This window comes from Necator americanus, chromosome V (genome assembly GCF_031761385.1).
Source record: "Necator americanus strain Aroian chromosome V, whole genome shotgun sequence".
NCBI classification, from domain to species: domain Eukaryota; kingdom Metazoa; phylum Nematoda; class Chromadorea; order Rhabditida; family Ancylostomatidae; genus Necator; species Necator americanus.
The window spans coordinates 3,779,309-3,798,442 of record NC_087375.1 but is presented as its reverse complement, the minus strand read 5'-3'; the positions used below and the strand labels follow the sequence as shown (position 1 = coordinate 3,798,442).

At 40.6% G+C, this 19,134-nt stretch overlaps 2 protein-coding genes across 3 annotated transcripts; one reads left to right on the top strand and one right to left on the bottom strand.

The window, feature by feature from the left end:
* Positions 1-1,178: 1,178 nt before the first annotated feature.
* Positions 1,179-9,091, top strand: RB195_012836 (uncharacterized protein; the record flags this gene model as incomplete). Its single annotated transcript, XM_064202400.1, has 12 exons — positions 1,179-1,212; positions 1,269-1,399; positions 2,481-2,537; positions 2,599-2,717; positions 3,856-3,937; positions 3,998-4,170; positions 5,781-5,906; positions 5,963-6,061; positions 6,129-6,209; positions 6,900-6,977; positions 7,085-7,169; positions 9,029-9,091. The coding sequence occupies 12 exons, from the start codon at positions 1,179-1,181 to the stop codon at positions 9,089-9,091; spliced, it is 1,128 nt and encodes a 375-aa protein (XP_064058281.1).
* Positions 9,092-10,717: 1,626 nt separating this feature from the next.
* RB195_012835 (uncharacterized protein) lies at positions 10,718-16,243 on the bottom strand (the record flags this gene model as incomplete). Of its 2 annotated transcripts, none has more annotated exons than XM_013449071.2 (12): positions 10,718-10,867; positions 10,958-11,093; positions 11,397-11,491; positions 11,548-11,667; positions 11,725-11,887; positions 12,745-12,809; positions 13,361-13,483; positions 13,857-13,940; positions 14,011-14,189; positions 14,638-14,758; positions 14,811-14,888; positions 16,121-16,243. In XM_013449071.2, 12 exons carry the CDS (start codon positions 16,241-16,243, stop codon positions 10,718-10,720), a joined length of 1,437 nt encoding a protein of 478 aa, XP_013304525.2. The 2 variants fall into 2 exon arrangements, with proteins under 2 accessions (XP_013304525.2, XP_064058280.1); XM_064202399.1 differs by having other exon boundaries at positions 16,121-16,225.
* Between the last annotated feature and the right edge of the window lie 2,891 nt (positions 16,244-19,134).

Here is a 19,134-nt window from a genome sequence, read left to right as displayed (position 1 = left end):
ACGCTCCACCCTCATGAACGCGTCGCTTTCACAAATGAGCGGTCGGTAATTAATGAATTCTCCTCAGCAGCCTACTCAACTAAAACTAATGAAATCGGTACTATTTCCCATCAATCAGAAACAATTAGGAATGAGAAGAGTGATATTTCATCAATCCGGTTGCTTACATATATGGTTTTTCAAGGGCTCGCCCTCTTTTCTTGTATAGTGAGTCATGGTCACGGCAAGTAGTTGTTAAATATCACTTACTTATTCGTTGAAATACGAAAAAAGGTACTCCAAAAGTCAAAAAGTGGAACGTTTAAAGGCATCTGCCCACGAATCATGAATTTAGGTAGGAGTATTCTATAGGGATATTCGTAAACTGAAGGTTAGGGCGATTCCGTCCATTTCTTCCTAATTGACGTAAAAAACGGCCCGAAGATACGAGTGCTTCGAGCGTTCCAGCGCGCTTTTTCCTACAACGAGTTGGATTGAAGCGGGCCAGCCTTGTGCACGCGCCGCATCTTCCGCGCCGTTTTTTTTACGGCAATTAGGAAAAAATAGACGAAATCACCACCTCTCCATAATCTACGATCCGGTATACGAATACTCCACCTGAAAACCGTACCACCTATTCGTGAGGTGATGCCTTTAAACTTGCCACTTCTTGACATTTCGAGTATCTTTTTTTCGTATTTCAACGAATCTAACAACAACATTCAACAACTTCCAAGAACTTTTCTTAGGATCATAACTCAAGACAGACATGACACACAGCGATCAGCCGTCACATTTTAACATCAATCCAATACAAATTTGAGACTTATCCGAGGCAAACCAATCTGCGGAAGAAAAATCTTAGAGCTTGATTCCCAACAGTCATGTTTTTTTTTTCGAATTTTTCGGCTAATGGTTTGTTTTCACTACCGCAATTGTTGCATTGAGTTATTCTTGAGTAATGCTGCGAATCAGGAAAATTTAGGATTCCGCTCACACAAAACGAGACATTTATATCAACTCATGTAGGACACTCATCGATCTCACTACTGCCTGGAATAGTATCATTTTACGCTTCAATTGTTGTTCTTGTTGTTGTTGTTGGTGGTGGTGATGAGTTGTGTACTGGATTCATTGTTAGAAGCAGTGGATTTATTTGCAGTAGAGTTCATTTCTAGTTAGTCATTGGCAGAATCAATATGAATGCTGCAAGAGTTTTTCAATACTCTCCAGGTAGAAATTCCGAAGATATTTTTCACCGCTAATCATCACAGTATCGTTGAATTTAGGAAAGAAGGCATACGCAGCAAGAATTCCTAGAGGCAAAGTAATAGGAAGGAGGTGGCGAATTGTGAGAAAACTTGGTGAAGGCGGATTTGGAGCAGTGTATAAAGTCGAAGACATTAACAATAATGAATACGTAAAGATTGTACTTCTTCAGTTTCCCCAATATGTTATTCGGTTTCGTTTTTTTATGCTTATGGAAGTGTCAAGGGTTGGTTTGCTTGGTAATTCCAGAATCATCCACGCAAAGGCCGTTCAGCAAACCCACTAGTTTACTTGCTCAGTTTTTTTTTTCTTTTCCACATCCAACAGAAACACAATCTATATTTTAATTTATGTAGCATTTCGTTTTTTACAATATGTGGCAGCCGTTGAATCGATCCAATTTGTCCATGATATCATCGTGGTATTCGTCCCCTTTGCATACATTAAATTATTTCTTATGTTCATCTTGACACTGTTTCTTCAATGTATCGGTCGGTCGCGTAACAGCGTAGACCACTCGAAAAATTTGCTACCAATATAAAAAAAAGAAAAATATAGGTTGTACACCGTTTTTATTACAACAATCAGGGAGAGATGAGCGGAACAATCCCGCAATCCACAACCCCATCTCTAGCTTTTCGCCGGATTCCCTTTCCACGTCAAATTCGTGGTAAGGTGCATTGAAGGAGGACTATTCGACCCTGAGCATCTCTGGTAAAATTTCGCACGGATGATGTGTTGTATGGGCTGTAGCTTCTCTTCCGTGCAGATTCTATAGCCCTTACCTCTTTGAACCCATAGTGAAATTGCCTTCCGATCTGAAACACTTTCATTAACTCGTGAATAGAACTGCATGCGAAACACCCTTTGCGACGAATCCAGTCAAGTTAATAAAGGCTACGTTAAATTTATAATGGGACAGTGATGACGGTGTCAGTCACCGATCGCTCACTCTTCCATTATTTGTTTGACCATATCCTGACATTCTTATCGCTCTGTGTATTTTATGGGTCAATTGCTTTCACAGAGTTCTACATAGGCTACTGTGCACAATAATAGCACTAGTTTTCCCTACAATAACAAAAGCGCCACAACCGCCAGAGCAGCTGAAAAGTTCGTTGCCCTAGGTCCCAGGCACCATCGCAATTTATCGCACCCTCATCCTGTTCACTGTGATAATCCTAGAAATTTAATACTTCACCAAAAAGCTATCTCGTCATCCTTTTTTTAAGGCTGCTCTCAAAGCAGAGGCAAATAGAGAAGGAGGTGTTCTGCGATTGGAGGCCATGGTTCCATTTCAACTTAATTATTGCCATTCTTTACGACTCTTAGAGAGTGTAGTGCGTTTAGATTCTTCGGCGTATGGCGGGAAAGCCTCACGTTGCACAACTTCTACAAAGTGGCAAAAAAGAGTTATATTCGTATATAGTAATGACATTGCTCGGAGAAAGTTTAGACGAAATTTTCAGGTAAGCTTACCTCTCAATTCGCAAGCAATTTGTTTTTTTTTTCGAGAGAAAGGAACTTTGCAAAGTGATTTCTAAGCGGAGCCTTGTAGCCGGAATAGTAAAATAATAATCAGATATAAATTTCACGTCTACTGCTTCTTTTAAAACATGTATGTAGAATGAACAGGACCTTTAACTATTGAAATGAGCGGGTGTAGTGTAGAGGTTCCGCTTCCTGTACGATCGATCGGAGGTTCGAATCCGCCCTAGTGCTCACCAACCCTTTCATCCCTCCGGGATCGATAAATTGGTGCCAGACTTGTCTGGGAAGATAAAAACACTGACTTTACACATCGGCTACCCCCCGCAAGTCACTGTATAGGCCAACTGCACGCTCGTAAACCTCAAACGATTCTGAATTGAAGTGAACGTGGACGTGCATCCGAAACGAATTGATTAACGCCAGCAACTTTATCCTTTATCCTTATCGTTTATCTGTTGAAATACTTTGTGACTGTAGATGTGAGTAGCTAAACGAACAGCTTTGTCTTTATACAAAGGATAAAAGGCTAGTGTCTGGCGTTAATTAATCCGCTAGGGATGCGCCCCCACGTTCACTTCAATTCAGAATCGTTTATATATATGTAAATAAATAAATAAATAAATAAATATATATATATATATACAAACAACCATGGAGCAGAATCGATTATCGTTACAAGCCGTCTTCAATTCGCTTCTCTACAAATCATAACTCAACCGGCAGCACAGTGCGTGCAACCTGCTGATGGCAGAATTACTATGATCCCTGATTCCGTCTGCTTATTCTCGGTCTCATTCTGATGACTTCACTTTTCTTCTCCAATTGCTCACGAATAAATCCGACCTGCGCTATTGTTCTCTTAATACAGAGTTACCTAGCTTCGAGTTAAAAATATGATGTATATAATCTTGCAATGTCTAGAAGAGACACTTTAAATTACCCTGGTGTTTTCTTTTTTCATCACTGCTTCTGAACTTGTATTTTGAATTGTATTTTTTGTCTTAAATTATGCTCTTTTACTTTTGTAGATACCGATCAGTCTAGAGATCTGACCTCATAAATACAAGGAGCTTGCTCTTCTCTCACATTTTCCATGCATGCAAGTATTTTTTCCAGGCAAATCAACAAGGTATGTACAGTTTCTACACAAGTACGCATCGGGATAAATATTCTGTTCGGAATCAAACAAATACATGATGTGGGCATTAGCTAAAATTTCGATTGATCTACCACATTTGTACTTCGTATAATCACTTAGGTCGGCTTCATTCATCGGGACTTGAAACCTGCAAATGTAGCACTTGGCCACAAATCCTCAGCGGAAAGCCGATTTCTTCATATATTTGATTTTGGTCTAGCTAGAGAGTTCATTGTCACAGATGCGGATGGAAGAACAAAAATGCGACGACCAAGACCATGTGTGCATTTTAGGTATGCAAACAGGCGTTATACCTCTGTATAATTCCGAAAAAAAATCGCTTGCAAAATAAAAAAAAAACATCCTTTACACTTCTGTTGACACTCGATCAGATCATTTTAATTCGATGGGTCTACTAATGGTTACAAAGAATACATTATTTTGCGGGTAAATTCTCTACTTAAAACATAAAACACACGTCGCAACATATATCTGGTAAACTAGCGTTGGTCAGAAATTATGTGAAATAGATGGTTAGATTCAAAGGATAATACAGTGTTTATGATCGACGGATCAGCATGTCAATGGATCTTGTTTCCGCAGAAGAAAAGGCGACTTCTTCTTCGGCATCAGAACCGGTAACGTTACTTCTGAGCGTTCGGAATACAACTGGTGGTAGAGTTGGTGTCATTGAGCTTCTTCTGAGTCCGTCTTCCAAAGTTTATCAACTACCTTTCTACCAGACATACCATTTTCGCTCCGGGTGGAACTCTGACTTCTTTTCTGGAACGATACCTTCAAGGTGATAAGAACTCGGTGATGATCAGAATCGTATGCAACCTCCCAGACAGCTCTAGATTTTCGGGTATCTGACAATGGGACCTTTCTTGGATCCGCTGTCGAGACGTGATCAAATTAAAGTTTAGGGGGTGTTATCTTCCGCGGACACCGCTCTTTGGACGTTAAACTGACCAACGCTTGCCTCAGCTCGTCGATGATTCTTCTTTAACACACCACACACAGACAGGATGACCTCAATAATCAGGTTCGCCCACTCGTGAAGATCCATCAGAAGATTGCCGCCGTCCGACGTATGCTTTGCACGATAAGCGCATTAGATTGCTATTCAACACCCATCTTCAGTTATTTGTTAACCTGTTATCTGTCTTCCTTAGTTACTGTGAGGTTAAGGAGGGCCTTGTATGTGACTCTATCTGACTGCCACCTGCTTGTAGTGGCTATATTAGTACTAAATGCAATCAAACATTTGAGTATACGTCTGTGCACGTACGAGATATATGACTCACACAGTCATATTTTAGAAGTTACCATCATCAACCCCGATGATAGATAAGGGCGTGGTATAAAGTACCGTTCGCTGTTATGGTTATTTTCGTGGCATAACGATTTCAGGTGCGGTATCGTCCAAGAGTGCGGCAGACAACGCTCTGCCCACACATTACTTCACTCACATTCTCTGCCTACTGTAAAATAAACACATTCCACTGAACCACCGTTTCGGCCATTTCGGTCTGTTCAATTAGGGTGACAAAACCCCTAGGTCTCTAGTCACCCACTTATAATAGTTACCCAGATATTGTAAGAAGGCGCTCATAGGTGCGATAGGGAGGAGACAGACCCTCCTCAGGTGAAGGGTGTCTAGCTCATGGGGTGAGGTCTAAAGTGATGAGGATCCCTCGTCCAACCGTTCCAAAGTGAAGGGGGTCCCTCCTCCAACCGTCCAAAAGTGAAGGGGCTCGGAGCACCGATTTCGACTATCGCATCTATGAAGGCGCTGTCGTCCAACACAGCGATAAAAGCTTCCTCGACTACGATACACATTTTCACAGAATTTTTCATTTGTCAGTATTCCAAAAAATATCTTAAGTTGGTCATATTTGAGAGGTACTATACGTTACTGCTCCGCTAATGTACAACAGAGAGGTGAGCAAGGTCGAATGGATGACCTGTGGTGTTTACTTTACATAATGGCTGAACTTCGAACACCTCTCCCCTGGGCAAGAGTTCGGTATGCATACCTTAAAATATAGACATTTGAAGTTAGTAATGCACCTAAGTTCCCAGGGACAGGGAGAGAGTACTGCGGTTAAAAAAGGACACTGAATTGGAACACCTCCTAGAAAACAGCCCAGTGGAGTTGATATCTTTTGCAGAACATCTAAGGTAGGCAACTATTCATTCCATTTAACAAATAACTGCAATATGATGCAAAGGAACAAAAGTGCTTTAGCATCCTCAATTACTACCTACGTCCGGATTATGCATTACTATACCGTTTGCTCGAGCAAGTGATGAATGCTGGAAAGATTAAGTAAGTCTACCTCAGTTAATTACTCAGATAAAATTTGTATACAATGTATTCGTGGAGTGATGCTTATGTATACATTATTGTATATACGAAGGAGGTGATTCCTCTTTCTTGCTAATGAAAAACCCGGAAGATAAGGGCCAATCAACCTCTTGTACAAAATGTGGGCAGAAAAGCCGTATCTTCCGGGCCGTTTTTTACGGCAATTGCAAGAAATCGGCGTGACTTTCAATCTGGCCAGAGAATGACCTCTTCGTTGACTTCTTACAGGCTCCTTATTGGAAAAGAAACAACTGTACAGTGAAAGCAACGCACCTGCAATTATAGCCTGTGTGTAATCAAATGGCGATCCTTCGATCACCTCCCAGCTGTAGCAGGACTGTGCCATTGTACATGTCAATAGAACATTATGTTTAGCCATTTCCCAAAGTAAAAAAAAGCATGGCAATGAACAAAATTTAGCCTTCGCATTTCTAATACAGTTGAATCAGGCTATAATTGCAAAACGGCGTGACTTTCATTGGGGAATGACCTCTTCGTTGTTTTACGGCAATAAGGACCCAAGAGTTAAATGTAGGGTACGGGGCAAGTAAGCATGTCAATGACCAAAAATTGCCCTACATCCTTAGAAAAGTAGGAGATCCCTGTCCAAGATGTCATGCAATCCCTGTTGCAAATGTGCACTTTTTCAAGATTTTCTGACCCATACGATTGGGAGAAGCGTGGGCCAGCATCGCGAGAAGCATCTACTGGTTTCGCGTCAACATTGCAGTAAGTTCTTTGAGTTTGAGTTTGATTGTTTTTATTCGAAATACGTGTATTGTGATCATTCTCTTATAACTGATTCTGATAAATGCACATCTTCATCTGAAAATCAGGATCAAAAGCGATGAAATAAAAACGGCATCTCAAAATTCAATGCAAAAACTAATGCCATCAGGAATGCAAGAAACATATTCAGAGGTAATTATTGGCTTGATTCCAACACTAGAATGTTATATTACAATTGAAACACATTCTAGAGATTATTTAAGAGTGGCTATTAAAAGGTAGAGGATAACGCACGTGGTGTTAATCAATCCCTATAGGGATGAGCCTACGCGCTCGACTTCAGTTCAGAATCGTTTGGGGCTTATGAACGCGCATGCAGCTTTAAAATGATTTGCGAGGACACCGATCTTTCGAACCAACAATTTCATTCTCCGAGAAAACCCTTAAAAAACTCCTAAAAAACCCTTACAATTTACAATTTATCGACCGCAAAGAAATTAATGGTTGGCACTAAGACGGTTTCGAATCATCGATCGTGCGGTCACGGTCGGACCTATTGACTGCACTAACCCGCCCCATGAGAAGCTAATATCTGAGAATATATACGATTGAATTACTTATAGTCGGGTTAAAACGACACGAAACACGGACATTTGCACAAGCGGCTGCGCTCAAAGCGGAGCGGTGGAGCGTAGCGGTTGGGATCGTGTAAGGACCCATGCTACCGCCACACACATCTGCAGTTTGCCATGGTCCCACCTCGATTCAAACCGCTGTCTCCACCGCAACGCTTCCGAGCGCGGCCGCTTGCGCAACGGTCCGTGCTTCATGTCGTTTTGACCCAACTATATCTAACATAATGTAAGGGAATTCAATCAAAATATAAGGGAATTCAATAATTACGGAATAATGTGGACGGGCGTTTCTCACCTCGACAGCCGCCATGAACCGAGCGCTTAGTGCAAGACTGTCGTCAACGCAACTGTAATTACTCACTACTCCCAGGGTTGTCCTATCCACGTTTTGTCTTGTCGCTTCCAACGCTTGCGTTGCGACAACGCGACGAGCGGGTGCGGAAAAATCAACGGATTTCGAAAAGAAGGGACATAGTGGGGATAAATAATCCTCTCCGATGTTTTTATTCTGTTAACATTATTACTGCCTCAATTCGAAACTAAAGGAGAAAGTTGTCTGAATAACTTGGGCATACTTTACAGATATAAATAAATGTATAGCTCATCGTCCTAATCACGGTTATGGATTTTTGGAGAAGTTCAAAGAAATAACCCCTATGTAAACGCAGCGAGAGAAGATTTATTAAATACCCAAGAAAACAAATAATGATAAATTATTAGGTAGACTATAACTAATGTTACGTTGTGTTAATAAGATACTATATAGAACTTTCCCATAGGAACTTCGTTGGCTTCAAATTTCTGGTCGAGATCTCCAACCACTGCATATTCAAGAATTTTCACACATAATTCTCTCGCAGTGTTGTATTTACAGCTCAATTGCCGTCCATTGCGTCATTGAGCCCCCAGGATACGGACTTGGTGGAACAACGCCAAGAGTAATAAGCGAATATTGCAGCTTTAGTTGCAGCTCCCCACTTAGGTCCCACCGTTTATAGTAGCTGCTGGAGTGAGAAACGCAAGCCCGTCCCTACACTACTAAAGAGTCGCAATATTCAGATTTTTACCACTACAGTATCGAATTTTCGTTCTTTTTAGCTGTTTTATGTTTCTATTATTAAAATATTGTTGCTAATCAAGCTTTATTGTTCTGAGATCCCACCTAAGAGCATAAAAACTACAATAACTTCACATATACGAAGGTTAGTTCTTTTGCATATGTGTATGTAAGGATATCGTAGTTTTTTTTTACTGTCTCAGGGGTTCCTGGCGCACTGATCACTACTTAAAAAAACACTTATAGAAGTACTATTTGTGCATAACACGTCGATGTTACATAAAAAGCGCTGATGACGAGAGTACTTGTAAAGCGTTCTCTGAGAATGTTGTGAAAAATGAAATGTATGATTATTTCAGGATCATGATCCGCACAACCCTTTCCCTGCAGACTTCTTTTCGTTCGATCCGTTAGGATTTTAAGGATGTCATTATTGCACAATTGTTCTTAATCTTCTTCAAACATCATCAAAATTAATTACAGAATGTGTAAACTTTTTACATTGTTTTGGTCCTTGTACGAGTACAAGAGGTGGAAAAAAAAGATTACTCGCTCTTTAAACAGGCAACGATTATAAAACTGAAAATACACGCTCATAGCAAAAAAGTTACTAGCAATAGAAAAAAAAAGCTCTAAAATTCTCTTAAAGGTAGAGTTAAAGGTAGCATACCTGGGAGTTTCTTACGCTGAAGTTCTAAGATATTCGCAAATTAAAAAAAAACAATACGATGTAACCGTAAAAGATATGATAACGGCAGGGGAGCGGACATCCTGAAGAGACATGCCCAACTTTTCCGGAGATTTTGGGTAACTCTGTGTCACTGCCCCACTTAGCCGCTCCCGTCACGTACTTCATCTTTGACCATTTACTGTAGCAAGGCAGCCAAAACCATATGCCTAGCTAGCAGCAGGGTTCACTAAATGTTCAGCGGTTCAATCTACGATTTCACTGATTGGAGTGAAATGAAAGCAATCCTGCACTTGCTATTGGGACTGAGATTCTCGCCCCGGACTGTAACTGATTACATGCTCCCGGACTAGATCATAACCGTCAAGAGGCGTGGAGCTTGCGGTTGGGATCGAGGTGCACCGTAACTGCACCAAGCTTCATGTCGTTTTGATTATACTGTATGTAGGTCAGTGATCCAGAATTCCTCTACATCTTGACAAAAGTAGAGGATGTTCGCGCAGGATGCCACACATCCATAGTAGTACGCTCCAAGTCAAATTTCGTTCAGAGAAATTTCTTGTGATCAATTCAAGTCAAATGTTTATTAGAATTTAGTTTAGTGTTGTTCGCTTACAGAATGAGGACATATAAACCTGTGCTGAAGCAGTAGAATCTTTTGCTAAACTATTAATGACTTGTTGTTTGCTGTGTCCATTATCATTCGCTACTTATCACTCTTCACTATAGACATTTTGCTGAAACACCTAATCATTCAGAAGAAACAAACATTAATTAACGAGAGTATCATTATTAAATAATAAATAACTCAAAATTCAGCGTTTATTACATTATGTCGGGATTTGCACAATCATATACCTCTGCAAACTTCGAAAGAATAATCAAAACAAAATGTTAAATACGAGAATACTGTCTTTGTGAATGAGTTTGACTCAATAATGATATACAGCCTACAGGCCACAACAGACAGTTATTTTGTTCCGGGTAACCGTCCCATTGACAAGTGACTGAGCTGGAAGTAAATAAGGCCAGAAAAAATCCAGACACTACTTTTATTAACCCAGTCACAGTCAGTGGGCTTTGGCGCGGCTGTTCATGCACTGCCCATGACAAAATAACTGACCTTTACTCATAACGTATCGCCGGGAGTAAACGTAAATTAAAGCTGGACGCAACGGAGTGATAAAGATTACGCAAAGTAGAAGGAGGAGGAAGGTAGCGAAGTAAGTAGTATCAAAGAACAAACTAATTCACTCATCAATGTTATGCTTATGAGATACTTTTATATGTGTGAAGTCTAAAATGACCACGTAAACGATAAGAGCAATTAATATCAATCAACTTCAATGTGTTCCTCGAATCATCGCATTTGGTTTCTAAGATACTGCAACAACTGATACAATCCTGGCTTATAACCGTCTATAAATTCGAATGAAGCGCCACTGTTCTCACGTGATTGTATTACACGAAACCGCAGTATAGATGGTCGTATCGAACAAGGAAAAAATGCCTGCAATACGATGTGAAATGTAACAAATGTAAAATAATGGTCAATGGTCAACGAAATGATGACGAATGTATGTGATAAAGGTAAAATCACCTGGATACTAACGTCAACCTGTTTCTCAGAGAGGTAAAAGCTACCGCAAAAATCAAAATTTCCCGCATCTGATAAAGAGTCTCGACCGTCACCAACTCCCATGGATACTTGCGCTATCGCATCAACACTAGACATCCTAAATATGGAAGGAACGAATAAACGTTAAAAAAATCTTCATGCTTGATAAACTCGTAGAGCAGGCAAATACTGGGATAGACTAAACGCTGGCTTATAAAATGGAAATAAATAGCTAGAGACAAAACAGTGCCACATTGATGTACATGACTTTCAATAACGTACTCACCTATTATCCATAATACAAACAAAATTACCGCGATACCTACCTGGAAAGATTCAAACTTCTAGAATTTTCTCAAACACTACCTCACAAACTTCTAGGAAAAGCTGCACATAGTGAAGCAAAATTGTTTTGACCTACCTGCTTCTTTTGGGTGAAGGGTGCATAAGTCTAGCTTCGGCCCGCCTTTTTGCACGTTGATTAGTCCATGTAACAGTTCGAGCAGAGCATATAAGCTAAAAACAGATACAATCAAATGATTCAAGACACCAAAAGGATAAAAAGACTGTACCATATCAGGATTCTCTCTTTCTGTGTCAATCCCAAGACCTTCCAAATGAGATCTAATCCACTTCAGAGGCGATCCCTTACAAGTATTTGGACATTGTAAAAAGAGCGAAGAACAATTCTTCTGAATGAAGAAAAAATGGAAATACATAAGAAAAATATTAAGGAAAAGATGTCTTACATCTTCTAATTGAATATGCGGCAAAAAAGTCCATGCTAGTACCCATCTTTGGGTCCTGCCCTGAGATAAAGTGGAAACCGTGAAACGTACACCATCGATTCGTGAAAGACGCCTTGATAACGCAGTAATGCTGCTCTTCTTCCCAAGCATTGTTGTGTATATACTGAAAGCGGTGGAAGTATTGGCGGAAACTCACAGTAGACACCAAAGCGAGTCAGAAAAACCGTATTCCTTTCTTCTTATTAGATTTCAACTGGAATCAGAAAGCAGGATACACAGCAGCCCGAGGAATAATGCAACCTCTACGCATGTACCACTTATGACTTCACTGATGAGAAGGATACCGGTTTATGCAATGGCAGCCAAATTCAAACAAGCTGCCAAAGCACTGTACGATCAGATAACGTCGCTCTTCTCCTTCTCAGTTCTGGAGAAAAGTCCATTCACCTTGATTTCACCTCCTAGATGGAGCATTCGGATAAAATAATTCGTTCCGGCTTGAATGGGCCACCAAAATTCGATCGCTTTCTCATGAACCTCACCTTTCCAATATTCATCTGTTGATCGTTCTTTCCACACGTCTCAATGACATGGATCAGTGTTCCTTCTACTGGCCGAAGTGTGGTACTTTAATAACTTCGTTAGCGACTTCCCACTTTTTATTTTTATAAATTTTTTGGGCCCTTCAAGAGAAGAACCTCTCCAAAGGCGTAGAGAGGGGAGTACAAAAAAAGTAGCCGTCGTAATACTAGAGTTCCGTAACTGGACGCGATTAAGTGGAGTATATATAGCTCTTTGGCTGTTTACATTGCAGAAAGCCTTAACTAACGTCAGGTCAAAAGACAGTGCGCATTACTTCGTCCTCTCAGGGTAAGAAAAAAACTTTAGAGAAACGCTGCATACTATTCACGCACACTTCACACAATCGCTTGTTAGCACCACTAATATTACCGTAAATAAGGTACAAAAATACATAATCATGAAAGGAAATATAACTGACTAACGCTGAATTAGCTTCACCTGACTTGAGTCTGGAGGAGCACACTGTCGTCAATTAGCCGCCCGACGAATGCCACTTCACCACCCTGCAAACTCATATGAAGTTTAATTGCTTTATAAAACTTAACTCCAACTACTTACATAAACACTAACATTACGGAGAAGGAACAAACTAGAAACGAGAAAAAAACGCTTGTATTGATGTTTCTTCTCTATTGTCACATAAGCCAAATTAAATTACAAATAACATCACAAAGAACCAAATAACATATGTTCGGGCTCTTGTAAACATCACTTGGAGTGAAGATACTATACACTATTTGGGAAATTACTGCCCGTTAGGATATTCAGATGGAAATCTGGACACTCAAAAATTCACTAAATGAGCTTTCCTGAGGTTCCTCATCCACGTTTCTTCCATATGAAACTTCAGAATACTAAATTTGTTCTGTTTTTTCCACTCTCTAACGAGGAACACGTAGGTAGGGCCCCGAATCTATACCATGTGTAAGGCCGTGAAATAATCCGGATTATCTGGAGGAGGAACAATTCGGACTGCGAGTTATCTTGGCATAAATCGTGACCATTTACTGCGATCCGAAAAAGAAAGGAGCTGTAGATCATTTTTGACACCCACTTCAACTTCTAGCTCTCCTCGCCGCGCTAGAGTTGCCGATCGAGGCGGTGCTCGTTCAGCTTCTTCAGAGTCGGTTGTACATTCGTTTAGTAGCGATCCTGAGGTTGTGTCGACGGAGAATCTCTACAAATAAAGTGAACTGAAGAGTTTGTTCAATGTTATTTTAACAATACCTTATTAATAGACACAAGGCAACAATGAATACTCTGCTCTGCATGTCTATTGGACGAATGACTAGACATTCGTAATTTACATCCAAGAATTCTGTGCGAAATCGTCATGGTTAAACTATGCGAATATTCTGAGTTTAGAAGGAAACGATTATACCAACATTACCTCATATTATACCCACTCTTAGCTTTTCCTTTTAAATAGACCCGCATCACTCACAATGTTACAATCATGTCCCTAGATTCATATCTGACCTCGTACTTCTCATGAGTTCAAAATTTCTCAATAAGTTCTTTTTCGACATATTTTGGATGTGACGTCTCACCTTATCAGTTTCACATGATTGGAAAAATGGTGGATTACACATACAGAATGAGAACTGCAAGTCACTGAACTGCCGAGCCAAATCCTGAAATGTAAACAAGTGATAACAGCGTATGGTGGAGGTGGAACAATATAGAAAAATTCAGGAAATCTACCTTGATTAATGAACTGGAATGCTCACTGACATGAACAACCTTGACGAGCTGGCTAAGACCATTACGAGCGACATTGTTAAATGCTGCCATAGCAGCGGTTTTGTCCGCCTCTGTGGCTACAAATCTCCATCCTGCCCAGCGAGCTCCCAATAAAGCATATACGCATGAAGCACCGGTACCTGAGATTTCATGTTATCAAAGAGCAGAGCGGTGGAGTAAGATTTTTGGCTATGACTGCAAAAAAAAAAATTCAAAACAACGTTAATGCCACACTGTACATACGAACAACAATGCAAGTGTTTTTTGTGAGATCCCCTTACTATGAATTACACGTTTTCTGTTCTTTAGAACTTGGGCAGCTTCTTTGCTGCGCTAAGAATAAAGAAGAGAAACAAAAAAAAGGCAGGAACTTGAATCTTTTCAATTTTTTTTGGTTTCTTTTCTATAGAACACAAAAAGATGTACTTCTTAAGATCTTTAAAGTACAAAGAGTATCGCTAATGAAAAAAAAGTCATATACATTCCCTGTGTTGAAGCTGGATGCGTGGTGAAGTTTGATGCTATTTTTAGGAAACACGAAAATGGAAATATCAAAACCGGAAACGAAACAAAAAAAAAACCACTGACCAATATCTATCCCAACAATATCCTTCTTCATGTGGTTAAGTTCTAGTAAGTCTTCAACAAATAATATGTAATTTAAACGCTGAGGAACACGTGGGACCAAGCACCCATGTGGAAGTTCAACCTGAATGTCGGCATCACCAGAAATGGTCAGTATACAGCAAAAAAAAACCAACCTCGAGATCAAAATCCTTCTTTAACAACGCCTTAGCAAGCGAACGTACAGCACCATCTTCTTGGAAATTCACGAAAACCTAAAACAACATGGAATAGGAAAATAATTACAGGTTAGATCTATGTACGATGAAATCATCTTTCTTCATTTTCACTTCATCGCTCATGAGGGAGTTATCCTGTTTGGTAAACGTGATACGATCTGGTGCTTTCGAATCATCTGATTCGTTTCCTTGAAGGGAATGTTAGGACTTTTCGCTGTGATACTTGTAAACTACCCACTAGGAAAGATCCAACATCAAGAATTTCTTCAAACATTGGCTTAGCTCTGAACCAAACCAAACCCTGCTTAAATTGCTTCTGAGCATAAGTTAAATTCTCAACATATTTGCATGTAGATGTATAAATACAGTCTGCGTGAAACGCATTGAAACGACGAATTCTCGGTGAAGGCATGCACTGAGGTTTCTCTAACAACATCCCGGGACCTCCTTTCCTCTTGCTTGCTTTTTGTGGCTCTCATCATTTTTCGTAGTAAATTTTTTTTTCTAGTAACACATGAATAAGATTATGTATTCCTAACAAAGTCCTCTTCCATCAATCTGATAGGTTCTTTTGCTCTCAGGACCCATCTGAGATCCTAGTTTATAGGGATTCAATTTCAGTCACTTTTCTTTTGTAAATGTGCATGGTTGGCGCTTGTTGCAGTCACGGTCATGGTAAAACCTCAAAATCTGTCTTAGAAGGACGTTAACTATTGACAGTTAAAAGAAAAGGAGGAATAGAAATCCAGTGTTTGCAAGCTGAAGTCTTACCAGTCTCTTTTGACCACGAAGGTGGAAATCCCACACAATTACACAGAAAAAATGGTCAGAAATCAAATCCCTACTAAGGACTTCAAGGAGCCCTAAAGAATAAAACAAGACAATCAACAAAACACAAATGCGATAGTCATAACCAATGCTCCAACCCCTTCACTTTTAGATGATTGGCAAAGGGATCACCTCAGCTGCACTCTACGACCCAGACCCCTTCACTTCAGGAGTGTCCGGCTCCTCCCTATCGCACCTTTGCAACAAAACAAAACAACAAAAAATGATGAAAAACCACTAAAAAAAAAACGGTAGGTTCGGATTTTACGGAAAGAATGCTCAGTCACGCCTTCATGGAAGACGCGTCGCGTTCATGCGTTACAACACTTTTTTTTGTACTGACTGTACACATGTAGAATGATTTCATGCGCTAAAACACTTCTTTATACTGACTTTACACATATAGAATTATTTACACCGAATAAATATCTAGAATTTACCTTTCCGTTGTTACCAAGAGTACAATGTGCTCGAAAGTCAGCGAAACGTGTGGCAAGATCGTTAAAGTCCGGCGGCTTGTCTTTGTATGGATTACGGGGATGCATGTAACGATTCAGCGACATTTTGACGAAGGATCAAGTCATCTTTGATCTGTAATGAAAACGTATGCAACAATTAATGATCAATAAATACTTGGTGTTAAATTTCTGCGAAGAATAGCATCTATGTTTGAGAAAAAAACACTGGACAGATTACGATGAGTACGTAGATACGAGTGAGATGCGGTAAATATATAAAATGATGTGTAACGTGTTGTGTGAGCGTTACACATTACATCCTCAATGTATGTCGTCATCAGTGCATCCATCAGGTCGATGTGATGGTTGATCAATAGCGTAATTTCGTCTGTAAATTCGAGGTAGCTCTCCCTCATTTTTTGCTGCTTATTCGTCTTTTTGTGTACATTTGGATGACTAGGGACCAGGTTATTCTAACAATACCATTTTCCGTTTTCAACCAGCAATAAACGGGTGTAGCGCAGTCGGTAAGAGGTTTCATTGTCCGCACGATCGATCGGTGGTTCCAATCTGCCCCGGGCCAAACAAGCCTTTCATCCCTCCGGGGTCGATAATTTGGTACTAGACTTGTTTGGGAGAATAAAAACACTAACTTGACACATCGGGCTAGCCCCGCAAGTCAATGTATAGGCCAATTAGACGTTCGTAAACCTCAAACGATTCTGAATTGAAGTGGACGTGGCGGCGCATCCCAAGCGGATTGATTAACGCCAGACATTTTATCCTTTATCCCTATTTTCCGTTACCTTTATGGTTTACTTTGGTGCTAGACTGCCTCTAACATTTTAGTTTATAGTGCCTGAATAGTTCCCCATAATCATTGTTACGGCTATAGTCGGGTCAAAACGACATGAAACACGGACATTTGCGCAAGCGGCTGCGCTCAAAGCGGACAGGTGGAGCGCAGCTGTTGCGATCGTACAAGGATTCGCGCTACCGCCACACACCTCTGCAGTTCGTCATGGTCCCACCTCGATTCCAACCGCTGTCCCCACCGCACCGCTTCCGAGCGCGGCCGCTTGCGCAACGGTCCGTGCTTCATGTCGTTTTGACCCAACCATACGAAGAACACTAATCATGGATAATTACATGAAAATACGACAGAAATTCAGTGGTCACAAACTGAAATCTCAGAGACATCCTAGCAGAGATGCTATAGTCGGGTCAAAAAGACTTGAAGCCTGGTGCAATTGCGTAAGCGGCTGCGCTCAAGGAGGCGCGGTCTGGCTAACGGTTGCTATCGAAACGGACCGACGCTTGCTGCAATCGGACTGTGGAGATGAGTAATGCTCAGTTCGATGGCAACCACTAGCTAAACCGACTTCAAGCACAGCTGTTTATACAACTGTACTAGGGTTCAGGTCGTTATGACCCAGCTGTATCCCCATATCGATGGTACTGTGAGAAGATGATGGTGGTGGTAGTGAAAGAAAAAAAAGAACTTTACTACGACTACGAAGACTAGAATTACGAAGCGATCGAATTGCAATATTGAAATTGAATTGATTGGTCGAATTCCATAAAGAATGGAACGAGGAACTATAGACAACAAAAAAAAACAATAAAAAGGGATTCGAGAAACCTAACGACGCTATCGTCCTATCAATTACCGTCCCATCAGCAGACAGAACTTTACTACGACTAATTACGACGAAGTGATCGAATTGCAATATTGAAATCAGTGTCAGGAAGTGTTCACTACATATAGCACGATCAGAACGACGTGAAGCCTGACTCAGTTGCGTAGGCGGAGGTGCGTAAAATTGCAATCGTGGCGGGACCATTCACTAACTTCACTCGGACTGCACGACGAACTTGCAGAGACCACACAGCGATGGCTCCACCTCGATTTCAAGCAACTGTTCCGGCTGGTGCCGCAGCGCCGCTTCGATTACTTAGCGCTTACTCAACTGCACGGAACCTTGGATCGTTTCACTGACTGTACAACTGTCACTCTCGGCCGAGGATACTGTCAAGTCGGCGGCGACTGTAGCTTACTATGACAGAAAATATAGTCGACAAAAACACGAAAAATGCGTTCATGATGTCATGTAACGAAGATATTTGAGAAAAAAATTCGTAGTCAATTAGTGATGCCAAACTTTCGCGGTGATTCTCAGAGAAATCATCGTTACTGAGTGAAAATAGTTCTCGACGCCTATCATAAGGCCTTAGCACCTATCTCTTGGGGAAGTACATGAGCTGATAAAAGTACAGATTCAGGTTGTGTGTAGCATGGAACAGAAAGTAGGGTTTTAATTGTAAGGAATACGATGGTCACATAAACTTAGTTAGTCCGTGAGATTTTAGACTACACCGTTTAAGCACCTTCTAATAGAGAATAGTGGCTTGTGAGGATATCAAAAGGATCAAAAGAATTTCTAAAAACAACAAAAAGACCCCGTGAGATAAGTGAGTCGAACATTACAGCCGCAAATTGATTAGGAGGTTCAGGGACAGGGAGGATCACTGGCGAAAAGAAGCTATTCATCTAAGAAAAGGCTTAGATGGGGAAAAAACTGAGACCGTAACCGAGCTGACTTCAGGGGAAATTTATATTGGATCGTGTGTTCAACACTGTTTAAGGAAAGTGTCATCGTGTCAGGAGACGTGCACGTCATACGATTTATGAAAAGCACGTACATTGTATGCTAAGATTGAACGCTCCATTTGCTCACGCGCATCGCAAGGAGCGGCGCGACGCTCGAAGCCGCGAAATCTGCGTTTTAATTCCTTGGATTTTTTTCCTCCTTTCGAAAATTTTTTATAGCCGGAGGATAAGTGAGCCCCTGTAGGGATTTTGTATTCTCTGTTGTTTTTTTTTTCGGTGTATTTCGGGAGCTGGAATAATTTTTTTCTTAATTCTTTGTGAAATGAGAAGTGAGTTTAACTGAATATTTTGCGGGGTTGACGTTATGTTTCAAATTTTTAACTTT